The following is a 21,689-nucleotide window of genomic DNA, read 5'->3' as shown; positions in this document are numbered from 1 at the left end:
TAGATATTTAACAGCTTGATAGCGAGGGAAATTTTGCAGATTTCTACTGCTGCCTCACATAGGTTTTCATGGATGGGACACCATACAGCAAAGATCTTTGTTGGCTCAAATACAAATAGCATCACAAAATCTTTGCTGCAAGTCAACAAACCCTCCTACGCTCCACATTTCCCTCTCTAGTTCAACTCCCAGTTCCCTCCTCCAGGATCCATATGAAGACTCACAACTGATATTTTTTAACTTAAACTTATCTTGTATAATACAATGTTTTACACCAGTAGGCCTCCACAGTCAGGGAGGGGCAGACTCAGAGGGTTAGTGCAGGGGGGAGAAAGAGAGAGAGAGTGAGAGAGAGAGAGAGAGAGAGATGGGGCATGTTGGATGAAGAATGGAAATAGAAATGGAAGTACCTTGCATAAGAAGAAAAGGAAGACAATAATGAGTTTCATGGATGTGGTAGTTAAGGGCACGATGAGGACAGGAGTGCTGGGGAGGATGATCAAGATAGGTTGAGGAGGCTGACTAGCTGTGACCATCCTTGATGGAAGATAGTAGGTCTGAAAAGCTCTTTTTAACCCAAATTGGCTTTGGATACAAGCATAATCGCAAAACAAGTTTCGTACAACTTTCAACTTCTTTGGCAATTTTTCCATTAAAAACATGCTGAAAACCACCATCACTGTGTCCACCTCCATGATGGGTCCACTTGTTTCCACTTTGTTTCAATACGCCTGACTAGACGAGATTTAATCATTAAAAGAGATCAGTGTGCGGCGTGCCGCGATCGTTCCCTTGCAGCGGAAACTAGGTCCCACTTCAGCAAACTACCATGAGTTCATGGTAGTTTGTGGATGTGGGACTATAATGATTCCAAAAACTGTGCATTCTTTGGGGCCAAAAAGGGGCGAAAACATGTATAACATGAGCTTCCGCACCATGTCTTCGATCTTGAAAGTGCTGTTTGACGTTCTTTTCTTGTACTTTTCAGAATTTCTCTCAGATCACGCACAAAGCCGCAGGTCATTTTAGACTTCAAAGCATGCAGATATGTCATTGAGACAAAGGTGAACTGAGCACAAAGTCAGACCCTGCGCCATGGCAACAGTACGATTGTCATTTCTCCACTTCTCTGTAAGCACAGAAGCACTGGATTGCAACTTGCTGTCTCTCTTTCAGTCATTTTCTCAACTACCGGTGAGTACAAGACTTTATGTCTCATTACGCAATAAACAGTAAGTCACTAAACACAAAGGGTTCTGTGAAAGACATTGACTGGACAGCCTCATATCTCTGAAGAACGAAGGCTAAATGGTTTTACAAATACAAACACTGTGTTTCATGGATCCCATTCTCCATACAATGAAAACAAAGCATTGGCGACTGGCCAGATCCCAGGTGTCGAACCCTGATTGATTCCTCAGTTTACTTTGCAAGGCTCTTTTGCTAGAAAATAATACTAGCCCTGGAGTGTGAATGTGAATGAAGCTGGATGTGAGTATTATGAGCTTCAACAATAGAGCATTCTGTAGAATACTTTCAGAGAATACATTAATAAATAAATAAAAAATAGTGCAGTAATAAACCTTTGCTTTCAACTCTTGCCATTTCAAGGTTAACATGAACACATAATGGGTAAATGGAATGCAAATTTGATGCATTTGCTACATGTATGGCAAACAAACATTCTATGTTGCCATGGCAACAGCTATGTAAAGTAGGGGAAAACATTCAATGTCTGTAATGGCCTAAAGTAATATATACATCTCGCTAGATGCTGCGCCAAATTTCAGTAAAATATACAGTAACATCCTCAAGATTATACACAGCACTATGTGATAAAGTCATTTCCAAGAATATTCAGTTCATCTTAAAGAATACAAGAACACAAATTATTGGTCCGGGATATTGAACTCCGTCATGAAGTGTCCATTTAGTGCATCTATTCTTGGCATTCTATTCATCTTTGAAATTTTGGCCAAGCCGCCCACATCAACACAAAAGACCTGCCTCGGGTTGAGTGACAGGTGCTAATTTCAAGCCAAGAGAGTCGTTAAAGGCGCCTCATACGCCCACTCTCTGACATCATCACCTCGGCTTCAGCAGAGCTTCACAACTAACATAAAGAGGATGCTCCACAAAAATCAAACCTCAGTTGAAGATGAACTGATTTATTTGAGTGGCGTTGTGGGGCTAAGGTCAAAAAAACCCACATCAAGAGGGGAAAGATGAAAGAGTTTAGAGAAGCTTAACTGCACCGTTGCTAGGCAAACTCATCAACAACACTTTCTCTTTTGACATCGTTCTTGAGGACAGGCTTTGTGAAGCCTTCTGGTAAATTCAGCCACAATTGCACAGATTTGTATCATTTTAAATTCAGTAACAAAAGCAAGGGCATTGGAAAAGAATGAATTAGGGTTTTTCACATCAAGTACAGACAGTGGGCACTATTGTTATGTCACAAAGAGGCGATCTGAAACTGAAGGTTGAGAACAAAACGGAGAGAACAGCTTTGCTTTCATTTAGAGGCGTGCTACGCAATTGAGACAGAGAGGAGAGTCCCTTTCAAATATTCAGTGACAAAGAGCTGTGTTCAGACTTTTTAAGGCCAATTCGTTATTTTGCGTTTTCAATCGCAATGATGAATGCACACCACAAAGTTAGCAGTGGGTTTCTTGAATTTTTAAGAGGAATGTTGATTTAAATCTCCTTCAATTTCTGCATTTATACTCTAGAAGCCTTACTTTTTTTTGCAAATTTTATATGCAGTATAGCATTTAACTTAAGATTATTAAATTGTAATTTTTGTTTAGTTGGTAATGTATTTGGATATTTAAAAATGTTTGTAGTGTAAGTGCCACAGTTAGTTATATTCCTCCCAAATAAAAGAGCTTGAATGATCAGATTCAAGGACATGTTTATCTTAGGGGTGTCAAACTCAGTCATGCGAGGGTCAAAAATGTTGGTCACAGTCCGAGTTGCGGGCTAAATTAAATGTGTACTGATAGAAGCAGACACACGCTCCTTGAAGCCAAAACATTCATCCACTTCCCCATCTTTCATGGCATTTATAATCTCTGCTTGAGAGTAAAGAACCAGAGCTCGAACACGGCACTCTTCCTGGCTGATGGTGTCAATAGGATGTAGTTTTTGATGCACTTCAAATTTCCACTGAATATAATCTCTTCTGGGACTCATAAAACGACTTGGCCAACCCATCCTCACTCCCATGCGGTAAAATATGGACTTATATGGCGTCCTATACTAACGCTTCAGGTTTTTAATTGAAGCACATGTTCTGCCTTACACGGTGTATTCTGACACTGTGGGCGGCGCACTATGTAAAAGAAAGAAACGGAAACCATGGGATCGCACTAGGGCTGGGTATCGATTCTAATTTCAAGAATCGATTTGATTCCGATTCTCATGACTTAGAATCGATTATCACGATTCAATTCGATTCGATTCGATCCGATCCGATCTCGATTCAGGTTAGTATTTAAACCATTTTCTGAGCTGTTGGCATGATCACATGACAAGTTACACAACGTATTAATACTAGTATCATATTGACATTCAACAGGAAATTAATGAAGGATTCATAGTAAATGATAATAAAGATCCAGACACAGAACGCCAGATGTGACTGCTCATGGGACTGGTGCATTATTAGAAATATGACATTAAAAATTTACCCAAAAGATGCTGCTGTTTAACACTAATGCGTTTTTATTTTATTACCAAAATGAAAAAAAGATATTCTCAGCCATTGAAAATGTAAACAGAGTGCTGGTGACTGACTTCACAGCAACCTGACGGTCATTGGTCAGTATGTAAACCGTTCTATGTGGTCTGTAGTACGTACGACAAGAGGTCCCACTCCTCATCAATATAGTGAGTTGTCAGATTCCGTAACATAGTGAGGCTCTGTTACTTTCATTAGCCGCCTGAAGCCCTCGTTTCCAACGACGGAAGACGGGCGCATATCTTTGCAAATGAAGCCCGCAATCGCTTCAGTTATTTTGACAGAGCATGCAGAATTACCCGCTAGTGGTAAAGTTCGCTCGAGTTTCATTTGTTGTGGCCCGGTGGATGGCTTGGACAGGAGCGCTGGGTGATGTCGCGTCACGTGACTCGTGAGGTGGGTCATATTTCCGCAATACTGCAACACTTCCAGTACCTCCATTAGGCATACGTGCTAATTGCTATGCTTTTGTCAAGCGCGTTTTTGGTTTGGTCGCGTCTGAACGTTGCTAGTGTTGCCACTGTGAGGAGGCATGTTGTTTTGACTTTGGTGTCCCAGGTGCGCGCATGCGCACTTCACCCAGAGAATTTGTTAAAACGTAAATTAATTAATCCGATCTTTGGACCTACGAATCGATTTTATGGAATTGATGTACGAATCGATTCAGAATCGGAAAATCGATTTTTTAAACACAGCACTAGATCGCACTCCTGTCTTTCTTCATGTAATAATATGTCAGTTGCTATGCAAAGCTCCTCAAGCCCTGTCCGTTTCAGTTATGGTGACGACGACACCGTCTGTAAGGAGGAGAGACACATAAGGGGTTAGAAATCGCACCTGACATCCAATGCAAGTCAGTGAAGAGAGCATCTGAACGTCTCCCCCGCTACATGATCCCCCACATTCCATTGCGATGCCCATGCATCATCACGTGGCCCTGTGCTTCAACTGCTTGTACCATATTTTCGTAGGCCTTTAATTTATCCTATGGTTTAATTACCCATGACTTATAGTATTTTCCCACCTTTGTGTTCATCGTTTCTAGTCTGTTTAAGACAGCCGCAATAGCAACAAGTGGAATTGCGAACACTAATTAAAATGCCTTGCGTCATACACACGTACTGTGTGGGATTGATGTGTGAGACCGAGCTGATGTGGTATCCAGTTCTGACCTGTTCAAGATCCCCACTTACCACGACAACGCTGCTCCTCTGCACTTGAAGCCCAGACTAATGGTGGGTGAGCAGCTTTAAAAGCCAAGTAGCAAGGATTGTTTCCACTCTGCACAAGCCCTCCCACACTTTGCAAAAACAATCCTTCAATCCTTGTCTCACAGCTGAGGAAGGTGTGTGTGTGTATGTATATATATATATATATATATATATATATATATATATATATATATATATATATATATATATATATACACACCCATGTTGCATTATAGTCACACGTGAAATAGACTACTAGTCCATTTCTTGTGTCCGTTTTAAAAACTTAAGTGACCGGCACAAAAGGCGCAGCTGTCGAGCTCCGGGTGTTGAATAAAGAAATGAGCTGTTAGAGAACATTTCATTCCTGACTTGAACTGAAGTTCTGACAGGTGAAAACCATAATGATGATGAATTGTTGCACAGTTTTCTGAATTCCTGACATTGCTATAACAAAGAGTGGATGGAGTTGACTGAGTGACTATGGTGTGTGTGCTTTGTATGTCTGTCATGTATAAAAATAAATATTAATCACAAGAGGAGAAATTATTCATTGTTCAACAGAATATTAGTCCTGTTCCGACTCACTATAATTGGGCAGCAGACAGCTTTCGATATTTTAATTGACTGTCTGGAGATTCAGGACATGGATGAATGTTTTTTGCCGTTCTCACTATCACAATTTCCTCTGACCAGCACCCTGGTGAATTCATGTTTGAGCAGCAGTGCTGGAGGACAGTTGGTGTCTGAAATCAGGCAGTGGAAAGGCAGTGTGTGCCTGTTTGTAATTCATGCTGCTCATTGCTTTAAGCCATCGGACCCTTGCAGTGTGGTCAATACCAGCCCACAAGGAGCACTTTGAGCTGCTCATGGCTGTGCAGAGGTTCATGTACAATTGAAGAGTTTCCACAGTCGCGAAAACAACAGTGTGTTATCCCAGAATCCAAGGAGTACAGACAGTTGGACGAGTACATTAGTTATATGGCAACATAACATGGCTCAACTGCAGGCCATAAAATCCTCACCCTCTGTACTAGCATTTTTGGCAGTGTCACATTTCATTTCGTCAGCATCTCTACTGCCCAACAGGAGCCACTCAGAGAGCATCAACTTTTTCTAAATGAGTTGAGAATACAGGCGACATTTGGCTTCCCAAATAAATGCTGGCTCAGTTGCCCGTGTTCGTTTGCACATACAACAACTGAGGGAAACTAGAGAGGCCATCAAATACCACTGCCAGCCACCCTTGCTTAGCGCATGGCCATGAGAGAGACAAAGAAATGAATGAATGATGATAATGAAATAAATTATAATCATCATATAAAAAGCTGACATTTTAGGATCTCAAAAGTCTGACAAAATATTTATTTGCAATATAATACTTTTCTGGGAAGAGGTAGGAATGCATTTTATCAGAGGCTTAAACGCCGAATTTGGACCTGCGTGGTCAAATATCTTTAATTTTTATTCTTAGAACATGATCGAAAGACAAAGTTATGAGATCGAGTACTGAACCTGTATCACAGCAAGCTGCCAGCGATTACAACAACAGACATAGATGACATTTGCTGCTAATTTTCTAACATCAATTTTTTTTATTTTTAAATAAAAACAAATCGGTGTTAGAAAAACGGTATTCTGTTTAAATATATTTGAAAAATTATCCTTCAAATTATTGCAGATAATTGGTATTTTTGTAAACATTCTTTATTACATACTATATCACTGCAAGCACATGCATTTAAAAGCAATAATTTTACTTAAGTTAAGCAATAAGTTTACTTCTTAGGAGTATATTCTACCATAGATTTGTTATTGGTAAGAACTTTTAAATACCTTATATAAAACAAAACAACAAATGAAAGCGTTGCACTTGAATAAAACTAGCTAGTTTGTTGTGTTCCTTTTTGTTTTTGTCACCAATTTGACGTACTGGTTCGCCCGTGTTGTTGGACTCACCTTGCATATTAGGTTTGAATCCGAAATATTGCCGCAGCAGGGTTGTGGTGTTAGCCTTTGCGGTCATCTTTTTCACGTCACTTTCTATGGTATGGTGTGTAAACCGGATGACTGACAACAAGGTTTGCTCCAAACAACACACAGAACGGTGGACAGAGTAAACCCTCTCCTCTATTTCCTAGTCTCTGTGGGCGGAGGTGTGACCGCTGGTCAGACACACAGCTCAAATTTATTGAGTTTGTTTTCATTATTGTTCAATTTACTGATTATGGTGACAGACTACATGATTAATAGGCGGCCCAGAGGAACCAACAGCAGCTTCATAATACGTGACTAGTATTACTTCAATTACTTATCATACATCAGCAGTCATTGCATATCTTTGGAAGGAAGGAGTGGCTTCACTATGACAAAACAACTTTTGCAATATTAAAACGCTGCACTTAATCAGAGCACTGCTTCAACCAAGTTCCATAAAAATAACACTATTTAACACCATAGCCTAATCCATCATTGAAACTTTTAGAGAAACAGATGGCAGTGGGAGCTGAACACCATTAGTTCATGTGAAATTTCAAGGGTAAACACAGCCATATGGAGCAAAAGCCTCTGTGATACTAATATTTAGTTTCTAGCCAGCAGTGAAGCAGGTGAGTGCTGACAGCTCTGACAGCGAATATGCCCACGGGGTTAAGCTTTCTGACATCTGCAACAGAAGCTCCCTGGAAGATTTGTGATGACGGAATAGAACTCTTGTCCATCATCATCATCATATCCAGCATGAGCTCAGCCATTTCAGCAAAGATCTCAGCTCAGAATACGCAGAATAACTTTCTCAATGAGAAGACCTGTGTCGGCTGAAAGTGTTGTGGCGTCTCTGAAGACTTGAGTTGAAGGAAGCAAACTCTTGGCTCCTCATGAGTCGCACTTTCAGAATGATACAAAGCCAAGACATCCAGAGTACTTCAGATAACACCTACAAACAGGATAACCTCAGTCACAAGAATCACCAACGTATCTATGGAGGCCAAGTTTCTTCTGATGTTAAAATTCTTTGAGTTTGTCTACAGAGTTTTACGAAGACAGAATATATTTCATGAATATTGTAACGAACCTGTTCTCCTTTTTTCTATGCCTTGACAAAATGCATCATCGGGAATAAACATATCTTAATTATACCTGAATCAGTTCAAGTCCTAAAACAGGACAGGGGTGACGTCAAACTGGCATCTTGTGATTCCTTCCATCTGTCTGACTTCCTCCAGTCATCTTTCACACAGACCACCTGCAGGTCCTCCCACACCGTATTAACATCCCTATCTGGCTTCCTCCTTAAACCCTGCACAGTCTGACGTTTACAATCATCGTCTCTCAATGACACGTCTCCCATTTTTACCCTTGAAGGAAGTGAAACTTTCTATCTTCGCCTTCCAACAGGCAGCAGAGGAAAAGTCGCGGCCTTTGGTAACAGAGCAGCACATTACATCTGGCTCTCTGCACCGCTCACTTCTGTGGCAACCAAGCCTGTTGCTTAGCAACTTCTTGATCAATACCAGGTCCTCGCCAGAACTAAGCAGAACAATGTAGTGCGAAATAATCAAGCACCGTTTAGTGAGAAGTATTACAGTACAAAGGCTGCTTCAGCCACAATGCTTGTATGCTGAAGGCTGCCAACAGTACAGATCACTGCTTATACCGTCCCCCAATTCCTCTCATTGTTTTTATCGAAATGTGTCTGTCTGCTAGCTAAATAAATTGAAAAGTTATCTTCGCATTAATATTTTGATTCATATTGAGATAACGGTTATTCATTGAGAATTAGTTTTTATTGAGGTTTTTATACAGGTAAAAAAAAAACAAAACAAAATGAAGTGGGCCACAGCACACTGTAAATCACATTTGACTACACACCCCCAAAAACATTTTTTGTCTTTCAACACGTGACAAAAGAGTAACTGCTGTTTGTGTTTTTGCTTGTTAATTGGATTAAGTTGGCTTTACTGCACAGCCCTAAATTAGAGTTAGAGTGAAGACAAAGGGTGGAGCTCCAGTTCCAATCTTTGACGTCACTTGTTGCACTTTATATAGTACTTATATGATCGTGAGCCAGACTCATGGAGTCGCATTTTGGCAGTGTCAGAGTCAGGCTGATGATCATATAAGGTACACCATATACCAAGTGACGTCACATCAAGGAAATAGTGATATTCGCCCCGCTGCGTCCTCATCCAAATCCCAACCTTTTTGATCATCAATGCTACGGATGGGAAACACTCAATTGAAAAGCAAACGTGTCAACATGCAACACTGAAGGCTGACTTCTGCGTCTACACTGGTTGCAAAAGTCCACTCGACAGCTGTCAGTATGTGATGCCTTAGTGAGTGAGAACATGTTGCAGAACAAGCTCAGAGACCAACGACCTGTCAAGAACATGCTTTAGGTATGTGGTGAAAATGACATTATGGGAGGCAATGAGATGCATTGGTTTTGGGGGTTTTCAGACTTGCTCTGCAGAAGCGATGGTATTTGTCTGATCACATGATGACTGGCTGCAGACCCACCAAGCTCTCCATGGTTAATCCTGAATTTGGATGTGCTGATTAATTAGACATGCAGCCTGGCATCAGTTGTTTGTATTTTGGAAGCTCTACAGTCTCTGCAAATAAATATGAATAACAGAAAATATCTCAATGACCTGATAATATTTTGCTCTGCTTATGTCACAAAACATTTAGTTCCACTTGAAATTAGACAAAGACTTGTGGAGATTAGAGCTGTTGAAATAGCGCCTGTGTTTCGTTTTTTAAAATACTTGTATTACAAATTATAAATGCTCTCAAACGTTGGGGTTCCTGCATTTACCCTGAGGCTGAATTCATAGGAAAAAGCATGAGCCAGTGGACTCTGTGCAAGCTGATTAATTCTGGCAATATCGATTAGAATCTTGAGAAAAACCTTGGTGCAACTTTTATGAAAAATACATTTTAAATACTGTAAATAAATGTGAGCTGAAATGCACATAGAAAAGTGAAACATATCTGTCAGATACAGATTTGAGGGAGGGGAACAAGCATTTTGTAAAGTAGAGTTCAAATAATTTAGAGAAGGTCAATTCCACTTGACCGTGAAAATGAATAGAATACTTGAATTTCAACTCCTGAGAAGAAGAGAATGTTGCACAATACCAATATTGTATTTACTGCATTCGGTAACCAGCGATACAAATGCACATTTAAACATCAAAATTTGATTTCATCCTAAAACGAGAAGGACCTCTTCACTTTTATTGTACACCCACTTTGTTGAAGCTGTCAAAAATCTGCAAAAACATGAGTGGGTGTGAGGAATGTGTGCGTGTGTGTGTGATTGTGTGGCAGAAAAGTAAGAATGAGGGTTCAAGTGGAGATCAAATTTGAGCGAGCCTACAGCAGGTGCTGCGAGAGCGAATGTATGTGTGCGCGAGCGCGCGTGTGCGTTTAAGAGCGAGGACTGGTGGAAAGCGAGTGGGAGACCAGTGTCATCCAGCACACCTTCCTGTGGGCGAGTGGAGGTGGAGCCAAGCATCAGCCAGGCAAACAGAAACTACACACCACCACATCTCCAAGGACGTTTTCCCGCTTGTTGTCTTTAGCGCACTTCTACAGTCAAGGCGGTCGTCGGAAGGAAAAGAGAAACAACTGGAGCTTTCAACACCTACATGTGCCCACATTCATAAACACAAATACTTGGGAGCTCAGCGGCCTCCATGACACCTGTTTCTAAAATCTACAGCTTCCTGTTTAATTGAAAAACTGAAGCCATTAGGCTGTTTTAAAGCAATAGCAGTGTTTCTTTGAAACAGCAAATGGCATTAGAGTCCATTATCACATGTAGGTGGTATTAATGCAAGTGTGGGTGCATGTAGAGTGCACGAGGGCGATGAGAGAATAAACCCTGCGGCGGTAGGACACAACCTGTTAAAGAGAAAGCTTTATTTCTATTACAGTATTGATGACAGCAGGAGATGAGCTACTGGTTGTCATATAACATACATCCTGGTTTTAAGTTGAGCGCCCAACCATCTCTTTATCCTACTCCATAACATGAACATGTCCATCGCATCACTTTCTACCATCATAACAGTTAAGGGAATGTGTGAGAGATGCCAGCCATATTATTGGGTGAGTGTGCTAATGTGAAGTTTTTATGGCAAGACTATGAAATCTAAAAATGGAAAAAAATGCAATCAGCCAATATTGCCAAGGTCAGTGAGGATCCCCCCAACCATCACTTGGGCATTACGATGCAGTGGAGACCGAAACAAGACCAAGACTTAGAGGTGGTGAGACTGAGTCAAGGCCAAACCCAAACCCAAACAAATCCCTTCCCAACACTGAAAGCTTTATGAAAATATTTACACCCCTTTTGGAGCTTCCAAATGGAGGGGCAGAGACCTCTCATACATCACATCCATTATAGGAGCAGGTAATAATTGACTATCTTGCTTGACACTCAGTTAGATCCCTGTTTTTCCCCTCCATCACTGATGTAAATAAGGTTCATTAATGGCCATAACATTCAGGAGGTGGTTTTTCAAAATCAAAAGACTTGAATGGTCAATAATTTAGCACACTACTGATTAAAAATAGAACTGCATGGCCAAGACCGAGTCTAAAAAAATGAGATCAATCTCAAGTACTACAACACTACCAAGATCTATTTAGAGTCGAATTTATGCTTTACATTAGTGTTGCAGTCACGTCCACATTGAGACCAGAGCATACAGAAAGGACCAAAGTGAAGTCAATCCATTAGTCACACAGGCCAACATATTTATTTCTTACTGCTTACTATGTTCAAAATATATCAAGAACTGAAATGCATTCATTGGAACAAAACAGTAGTGTGTTCTCTATTCAGTTTGGCCTTGGTTTCTGTAGGCTCTGGTCTCCATGCGGCCTTGACTACAGTACAGTATAGTGCTGTATGTTTACACAACACTATATACAATACATATATATCCAGAGGCGAGGGGACCATTTCTAAACTATACACAGACACCATCATACCCCGACCTAATTTCGCAGAATTTATTTTTTATAAGTAGTATGTAATGTAGTAAGTGTAATAGGTACATTTGTACACCGTAATTGGCACTTGAGTCGAACCATTTTGGGGTGAAGTTGGTCATATTTTACGCAGGTAGAGTGGCACGGAAGTCCCAATGGATCCAATTTTAATGTTAGTAAAGAGACAGACCCTACCTTCCAAATATGCTTACTATAGTTTTCTTGTGTCATTATGGTTTGTTTTGTCACAGCGGTGAGAGTGAGTCAGACAATGGAAAACAGTCATGGTTCCAGTGTTGAAACAATAAAATGCACCCCATCAAGCCATGTTCACACAGCTGAAGATGATTCTGGAGATAAAACATGCATCATTCAGCATTATACAGCACTCAATGGACCTGGACAAAGATAAGAGGAAACCATTGCATGCCAGTCCCTACGTTTGTTGTGTTTTTGTTCTCAACTGACAGACACCTGAAGTGATGAACAGCAACCAAAAATCAATTTAAAAAATAAGTCTAAATCTCCACAGCTGCAAATTGTTATATAGTGTCAAAACAACATTGAAAAGAAATTTCAAACTCCCTCAAAACTGCATTTTTCACTTGCTTTTCTATTTTCATTATAAATTCTTCTGATGACTTAGCTGTTTTGTTTCTTAGCTACAGCTCATAAATTATAATTGAACACAAATAATTCTGCCACCAGGCACTTTTTTTAATTTTTGTATCGTTGGTCTCAAGATAGCAGGTGCCAACAGGGTTCTCCACACTCTTCCTCCAGCCACAAACTGAAAAATTAGAAGATCGTATCAAGCCCCTCGAGTGCATCGGGTTCCACAGTCGATAAGTAGCAGTGAGTCTGGAATGGACTTTGAAGATACAGTGCCAAAACTTATCCCACCAGCCTAAAGCAGATAAATAACTTAAAGATTAAGACAGACGTTATTAAGTTTGCAGGGTTAGGGTAAAAAGTGTGTGCTCATCGAGCTTTTCCAGAAACTTTTTGGCATCATAAGATCTGGAATTGGAATTCACAAAAGAATACAGTCAGGGAACACAATAGTACACCATGAAAAGAAGCATACTGATATCATTTTTTTTGCTCATATGCAGAGAAGAACACATTCTCATTGAGCTCATCACTGAGTGTGCATGAAGATATCAGATGACCCCATGGCATACAGAACATGAATGAGATGTCAACATATAACACATCTCACCAGGTGAAGAGATGTTCTTCACAACCAAGACCCCGTAGACCACTGTAATATTAGGAGAAAACCAAGACTTTGTATATAGGAAATGTGGCTTCCCTACTTTCTACCACCAGGCATCCGCCTGTCTAACGGTCTTCACTTCACAAAGTTTCTGACAGCCTTTGGAACTCCTCAACTTGCCTACAATAGATGATCCACCCACTAGAGAAAAGCTGTCTTGGCTGCTTGTGCATGTTATCTTGGTCTTTAGGTGTGAAACAATCACAAGTAATTGTGTTTGAGTTTGTTATTAAATAGCTGTGAAATGAGCCCAAAAATACATCACTTTGGTGCCTTCAGTTTGTCTTGATTTCAGATCTTTTCTGCAGAGCATTGTTGAAGCTTTACGGATACAAATAATATTTTGATTTAATGCTTCACAAGTTGATATGGTTGTTTCTAAACAAAATACTGCAGAGTCTGTCATCCGGGCAATGGGTGGAAGAGGATCCAGTCAGCTCACATGCTATGAAATTTCCTCTGATGCCAACAGCAATAATGGAATTATGTGGTTGACCAGCTGCTCATTGTGATGCCTAGTAAGCTGCCTAATGAGAAAATTATTTAAACACTTCCCAGTTTGTTGCTGCCCGTCATTTTAAAATCAATGACCTTGGTGAAGCAGAAGTCGATTTCTCTGCGGCGTGAGCTCAGCTGTGGAATGAAATACAGCTCTGATACAATTAGGTCTCTGGGTTAGTCATGACAAAGCGCCTTCAAACGGAAAAAGCTGCACCACCCCAACCCTTTGAGGACCCTGCCACGAGTAAGTAATACTGTGGGGAAAAAATAGACTGAAAATCAGTCGTAGTTGCGACAAAGGTGCATTTCTTATTTACTAACATAATATAAATATAAATTAAAAAACTCAAGCAACTGGGCTTTAAGTCATTGCTAAAAATGTAATGAAATATCAAATATATTGATGTGCTCAAATATCGCAACACTTGATTTTGTGACATTGTCTTGATATTAAGTCAGCCATATCAATATTAAATCCATAGACACATGGATATGCTGCATTTGTGATGTTTTCTTTCCCTACACTTGAGTAATTTTGTTGACGAAGGGAGCTGTTCATTCTTCTATTGGGGCGCGGAATTCGTTTTCATGGACATAGTATGGTACAGCATCATCTGATTTTTGTCCCTCTTAAAAAGATGCCTCTTGTTAACAAATATCACAATATATTGCTGAACTTATGTAATCAAATCACAATATACTGCATTGTATCGTATCATCACTTCTGGATCGGGGCACGTATCTTATCACAAGATACCTGCCAGTACATCGCCATAATCAATTACTATGTCATAGCACTTCGTTCAGAGATTGAAGTTGTTTTCTTGAACCGAAGAATAAAGGCAGTCTGATAAAATCTAATCTGATTTTGTCTGCAGAAAGAAAAATGAAGATGTTCCGAGTGGCCAAAAAGGCAAAGTTCAAATATAAGCCAATGGTCCTCCTGCTGTTCGGCTTTTTCAACCCCATATTGTTGCAGATTTGACCCGCTATCACATTTTTCTGAGTGACACAACTGCTTCTTCTATGGGCGTCAGAGCTCATTTCCTGTATGTTTCACAGGACAGTGACAAGTTGCAGTCAGTTTCAGTCATACACCCAGATCAAAAACCACCAAGCCAAGAGTACATCTTCTCAAGAGTCCCTGCAGGCATGTCAAACATGAACAATAGTGGAAAAACATCAACATTATAATAAATCAGCTGTTCCCGTCATATTCCACAGTTTGACCTCCATTTCTATGAGCACGACAGACACTACTGTCAAATCAGCACCAGTTTGGACCATTTACAGAGGAGCAGAGCAAATGTAGATCCACTGAGATTTTTCAGATGTCTGGCACTTCACACTCAATTTGGAACTTCATCAGAGAGGGACATTTGGAAACAAAAAGCTGCCTATCATCAAACCTCCCAGCAGGGCAGATTCATGAAAAAAAAAGACACTGTCTGAAAGGAATAATCATTTACAAACCAAAACAAACCACACGCTATATTTAGCAGTAAAAGCGCTGTTTTATATGATTTTATGATATTAGTTTATGCCGAACCATGCCAGAAATCAAAGGAGACAAAGTGGAAAGTGCAGGCAGAATGGAGAGCAGTAGCTCTAACTCAAAAACAAGCTGCAGAGTTAGAAGAGATGAAGATGCTCAGAATTAAGTGTATCCGTGCTCATGTAGAGAAATTTGGAGACAAAGATGGAGGCCAGATTGTTCAGACACATGGAGAGGAGAGACACTGTTGGAGGACAGATGATAGAAATACATCCAGTTCAGGAAACTTAAATATTTGTTTAAGCAGTTGAAGTAAATTTCTATAAATCCAATCATTTAAAAAGATAAGAGACATGATTATCATGACCCACTTTTGAGGTTTATTCACACATTTGTAATTTCCATATTTTTGTAATTTTCCAACTTTTCTCTGCATACTCTAAAAACTTCCTGGTTGAGTTATGAATAATAAGTATTCTCTTGCACCTGCTGTGATAGGAAGAAAACTAATCAATCGCCATTAACCCTCTAATCCTCTTCACTTCTTCTCTCTCTTCCAGAAACAAGCACAACAGTAGCATCTATTTATAATTCTTTGCATCCGAATCCTTTCAATTCCCTCCTGGCTCAGAATGACACATCAACGCCTGGCAGCAAACCGTCTCCATGAATCAGAAGCCCCTCTCAGTACCCTCATGAATTTTACAGTGACATCAATTCAGAATGCATCACCGCCAGCTTTCTGCCAAGCCTAGAAGATGTTAGAGTCTGGAAATGGAGCTCAACTGGTAAAGTCATGGATCACAATCCTGAGAGACGTTTCCTCCCTTTGTTGTAAGCAAGCATTAGACATATCGAAAAAGAATGTTTTGAATTTATGGTGCTTAATATGAACCTCTTTAAATGTGTGTTGAGATGAATCCTCAGGAGAATGGGCGGTATTTTGGCTGCATAATGTACAGAATGTGTCCTGCATCAAAATCACTGATCTGATTATGGTTTAAATCTCACTATGTTCAGGCAAGGCCACCAAAAACATGAAGCCACCGATTCAATAACTAATTCACATTCCCGTTATAGTGGTGAAGCTTGTTATTAAAGCAACTACTAATATGATGCAAAACGTACACAAAATGTATATCCGTATGTCTGCAAATTATTGGGTTTAGTGTTGAATTTTTTCTCACTGACATTATGTCAAGTAATTTCATTAAAAAAATATATATCATATTACATAAAAACGAATATATAAACTTGTCAAAATATAATAAAAAAAACCAAACATATTCATATTGGATTTATTAATCACACAATGGCTGGGTGGTGATCTGCTACCATCTGTTGTAAATATGTTTCATCCCCCAGCTTGAGAAAGATGCAATATCCCATATGGCAAACCTCAAAATAGACTCTTGAAACATGATGCTTACTATTGAAAACAGAGTGACGAGTGTAATGGCTATCTATGTGAAAGTGATCACATTGAAACCATGTCCAAGACACTTTCCAGCAAAATGTAATGTCACTACCCGTTGCCATGGTAATTCTTTGCTGTGAACTTTTGTAATGAAGGTTGCGGTCGCCTGTGTGCCCTCTAGTGGGAGTCAAACATTGATCTGAAACTGAATCCCACTCTTAACACAATGTCTTATGATGAGATTAAAACTGGAGACTGACCTTTGTCCGCCTGGCTGAAGACCGCCATTGTCTGACCCCCCGTGGAGTGCATAGTGCAGGGATGGGCCTTGGGAACCTGAAGTGGTGATCCCTTTCCCCCCACTGCTCCTAGTGTGGTTAAGCCCTCGCTCAGATTGAAACAGACCTGAGGGAGACAGTCAGCACAGCAAACACAAATCAATAATAGAAACAACATTTTGATTGAAAAGATACAAATAAATAGGCATTTTATTTCACTGCATATACTTTACATCCTTGAACTACTTTTGATTCCCATCTTTACTAAGATGATAATAAAATACATTTTGCTACTTTTTCAATTACAATTCTTGTTTTTATTATTATTATTTAATTAAAACCATTCTTACACTAGACTCCATCTTCTGACCAATTTCTGATGAATTTTTCGCTAAAAAGTGATGTTTTGCCCCTGAATTAAAAAGTTAAAAAAGTAGCCTTAATAACTTTACACCATTTTTCTTATATTGTCCAAATAACCAATATTTGTTTGTTCAAACATAAATTAAAAGTTAGTTTCGTTTATTTAAAAAAAAGGAAGAAAAATTAAGAAATGGCATATATTTTTAAAATAAATTATGAGTAGACAATGACAGAATTTGAAATATATACTCTTAACTCACCTCTGTTTTCCCTTGTTTCCTGCAAGGTGGAATCGAAGACTGTCATAATTTGCATTAGAAAAACCTTTAAATAGCACGTCAGCATAGACGAACATGTTCTTACTTTTGGATGGTCATGGTTCCCACGTCTCCTTTCTCTGCTTTGTCCCATTGCTGGGCTAAATATTTGGGAACCTGGAGACAGTTTGACGTTTTAAATTCAAGCTAAAGTAAGTTAGCTGCACTGTTAGCAAGAATGTAACTAGCTTGAAGTGTTCCGAGAAAAGAGTCTTAACTTCGTCCAGTCAATAAGTGGCGACCCAAGCGTTTCACTAAACAAATTGGGAAATGACAAACCTTAACCAGCCATAATCCCTTGCTTTGTTTCACGCCAGAGAGATTGACATCCATAGTTTTGAATATTCCTCTGGATTTACATACGTCAACTTGTTTCTGAATTCCAAATGACATCAGAAGTTTGCAATTAATAAATTATACTTCCAGGTGGAGATTTTCAGAATAAAACTAAAATAAATTCATAAGACGTTGCCTCGAGTTATTTTAGAATTGAATGAACTGTGAAATTTTATACTTAGATTTCCTGCAATTCAAAAAAAAATTCAAAAAAAGCATTCACTTCCGTTTGAAGTCTAGAACTCATCCTCGTTTTATTTTGAAGGTGCACCTTCTCCTAATCATCCTTGCGTTTGATATATTCTGGTTACGTTTGCCTTCATAATCGGAGGCTGATGTAGACAAAAGTCAGTAATTTATATTTTTATATACTTACACAATTAAATGTTTGCATGATGAATACATAATTGTAAGACTTAGTCTCTGAAATAACATGGGATTGCGTTTTTATGTTCGATTACCGCGACCTCTGTTACTACTACAACAACTAATAATACGACGACCATCAGAGAGATCGAGGTATCAACAGAAGTCTTCCTGCGACTATAAACGTCACTTGCTTATGCTCATCAAAAGACTAGCAGTGACATCGTGTGGGCAAAGTTAATACTAAACTCTGATGCTTGGAAACAGAGGCTACAACATTCCCTGCTTCCCCGAGAAAAAAAAGTGAATCATCTGCTGCTATGGATCCAAATGTAATATTCATTTTATCTTTTTATATTTATTTGAGGTACCTGAGGTTCTGAGCGGAACCCCACGACGGAGCCTGTTGTGGTGGTTTTGTAGAGCTTCTGCTGACTGGAGACCAAGTACATGCCGAAACATTTTGGGGCCCTTCATTTGAAACAAGCTAAAGTGACCATAAAATAAAATAGATTCATGAAATTGGATGAAAGGCAGTCAATAACATCCATCATCAATCAAAATGACTCATAATAGCATGCAAAACATGCAAAACAAAACACCCAAATCGCCTCTACACAGAGCTTCCTCTCATCCACCCAACCCTCGGTCAGCTGACCTGTCGATGGGAAACACAAACACATTTATGCCAAATTCTTTGAGCAGACTAAAGTGTTGCCACATACTGGCCTCTGTTAAGAAGCAGTGGAATGTTCTGAGATGTCGAATCAGGAATTGAGTAGAATGAGATTAACTCTTCATTTTGATTTTCGCACGTTTATCTTCACCTTCAGATACTCCCATGAACTTGGTTGAAAGAATCTTTTCAACAAGGATGCAATGAAGCCGAGTGCTTTAGCTTTCTTTTCAAGGTTGATATGAGTGGAAGAACAGATTCAGATCAGAGCCATGCTGTGTGACTAAATATGCCTTGTCTTTTTGTGAACCAACAACAATATTAGGTGATGCAACACTGACTCCACAGGCGACCTATTTTCAAATGGGTCCGTGTTTTGATGATGTCCATGTGACTGCAGTTTTTCATGCTGGGATAATAAGCTTTCAGCCAACAAAAGAAATTTTCGTTGGCTTGAAAATGTTGGTTATTTTGCAACCAGCAGAGAAATGGCTTGTTCCATGCAAGTGAAAGACCTTTTTGCCTCCAGTTCTCCACAAGCGTCCTCATATCATACAACAGGAGTTGTATGGGTGAAATTGGCTTGGCACAAGCACAGAGGGGGTTCAAACAAAACATACAGGACAGTCAAACAGCATGACATTTTATTTTATGCGCTTCAACTGTTGCTGTGCATCATGGAAGTTGTCTTTTGTGTTGGGAGCAGTTTTAATCAACTCTGTTTTACACTAATGAACATCCACTTTTCTGTTTATTTATAGATAACGCCAGGTCCCTCTCTGTGTAAACCTTTAGCTCTTATCTAATTTTTCTCAGGATTTAGGATTCCAAAAACAGCCCAACAGTAGTCAGTGCTCTCATGTAGTGTCTGGAAACAAGCATCAACAAGCACAGCAGTGTCTCACTGTTCTTGACAGACAGCTGGATGTGTGGGAAGAAAAACCCATCAATGAATGTGCAGGGCCTCTGTAGTCAAACAACATATCAGACACTGTGATTTGTCTGCAGAGAGGATCGTCTAAAATAAACTCTGCATCTATTCGGGACTCCATTCAGAGTCGCGAGGCTCAATGGAGCTTCCAAAATCTCCTTCGCTTCACCGGGCATGGTCAGATATTCTCCGCAGCCAAAGCTTCTGTTGTTTTAAGAATGTCAGGTTGGTTTTGTGGCCATCATAATAACTGCTGCAGGGGGAATACAGCCAAAATAGACTATCATGGCCTATTGACATATTTATACTGAAGGAGAGTTGTCACCATGGCAACTGGCTGACCACTTTTGCACCAATAAAGCAGTTGTTTTTTTAACTTAATACTTTTGCTCAATGTTTTTATCATCAATACAAATCTTTACTTTAGCAATTAAAATATCATTGATAGCAGTGTGCTCTAACAGATTACAGTGGCATTATGGAACTTGCTCGAACAACATGCACAGCAAGAGTAACTCCTTCAAAATGTTCTTCTACCGAGATTGAATTGTCTTTTCCTTGTCAATTGATCAATATTTCCAAAGATATAGAACAGACTGGATCACGATCATGACCTTTTGCAGTGACCTCCATGCGTCGTCAACCATTGAAGCTTCAGTCGCAGCTGTTGTGGCGTTCATTTCCAAAAGCCAAGACACGTGAGGGGTCTTGCAAGCAGCTTTACTCGACACATGAATTTGTTCAATGTGGATTAAACCCGACACTGTTTACAAAATGAATACGGTTGTATTGTTGGAGCTGCGGCACAATAGTGCAGTGTGTTTTGTGTTGCAGAGTGCCAGAGTGATTTAAAGCTGCTGACAGCACCAGACGCTTACACTGCACTGGGTTCCTGCTGTCTCTTGTCCTCTATCATTCCTATCGATGGACTGTGCCTGTCCACTTGCCTGGAAAGATAACTCCTCTGTTTCTCCTCCACCTATTGTGCTAGCCACAGGCTCCCTGCTTCTTTCCATTTATCTCTATGTATCTTAAAAAAATACAACTATACAGTTAGAATCAAGTTCACTGTTTTACCATATACCAAATCATGACACAATATTCTAGTCCACAGAAACTTTAACCTCCTGGAATTTATGAAATAAGATCTGTTGCGAAGAGAATGACGGAGGGAGCCCGCAGTAATGTCCTTTCCATGGGAATAAGGAATAGACAAGAGCAGATATACTTCCATGTCAACAAAATGGTTGCCCATGCTTGGTTCTCACAAACAACAGCTACACCTGAGCAGAAGCCAAGGAACCAAAGCAAAGAGTTCTGGAGAAGTTTTTTAATATCTTGGGCAGTCAAGAGTAATTAAGTGAAACCATGGTGTTGAGAAGCAACAGAGTGGTGTCCATGGTAATTTGCCCTCCAGGCATTTGCATGCAGGTGAGTATGAACAAATGCTTTGATCTACTTGTGTCAGAAAATAAACAAAAAGAGAATCTAAATTTTATGAAATGAGCTGACTGTTTGAGGTCTAAATGCTTGAGAATCTCCATCTTTCTTCTTCCCTACTAGAGTCATGGGAGTCTATAATGGATAAACAGTCAGTCACACCCACAATTTAGAGTCATTGATTCACCTTTGTAGGTTTTTGCAGTGGGAGGAAATCGAAGCAACGAGGCTTAGCTCAAGACTCATGTTGGAGTCCAACCTTCTTGCAATGAGGCTGCAGCACTAACCCTATACCACAATGATGCCCATTTTCAGAGAATCCTCAATGA

The 21,689-nt window shown here is 39.7% G+C and overlaps 1 protein-coding gene across 1 annotated transcript in view; it reads right to left on the bottom strand.

Moving 5' to 3' along the window:
* The window catches only part of LOC128765877 (general transcription factor IIF subunit 2-like), a 37,222-nt gene extending 19,169 nt beyond the window's left edge, over nt 1-18,053 (bottom strand). Inside the window, exons 1-4 of the mRNA XM_053877088.1 lie at nt 17,891-18,053; nt 17,658-17,728; nt 17,555-17,573; nt 16,914-17,058 (exon numbers count right to left, since the gene is read on the bottom strand). Of these exons, the coding sequence (XP_053733063.1) occupies nt 16,914-17,058; nt 17,555-17,573; nt 17,658-17,728; nt 17,891-18,004 (349 nt within the window). The 5' untranslated portion in view covers nt 18,005-18,053. The remainder of the gene's footprint in view (nt 1-16,913; nt 17,059-17,554; nt 17,574-17,657; nt 17,729-17,890) is intronic.
* Nucleotides 18,054-21,689: the final 3,636 nt, after the last annotated feature.

Source organism: Synchiropus splendidus, chromosome 10 (assembly GCF_027744825.2).
Source record: "Synchiropus splendidus isolate RoL2022-P1 chromosome 10, RoL_Sspl_1.0, whole genome shotgun sequence".
NCBI classification, from domain to species: Eukaryota; Metazoa; Chordata; class Actinopteri; order Syngnathiformes; family Callionymidae; genus Synchiropus; species Synchiropus splendidus.
Note: the sequence above shows the minus strand (reverse complement) of the source record. Positions and strands in the feature narration are given on the sequence as shown.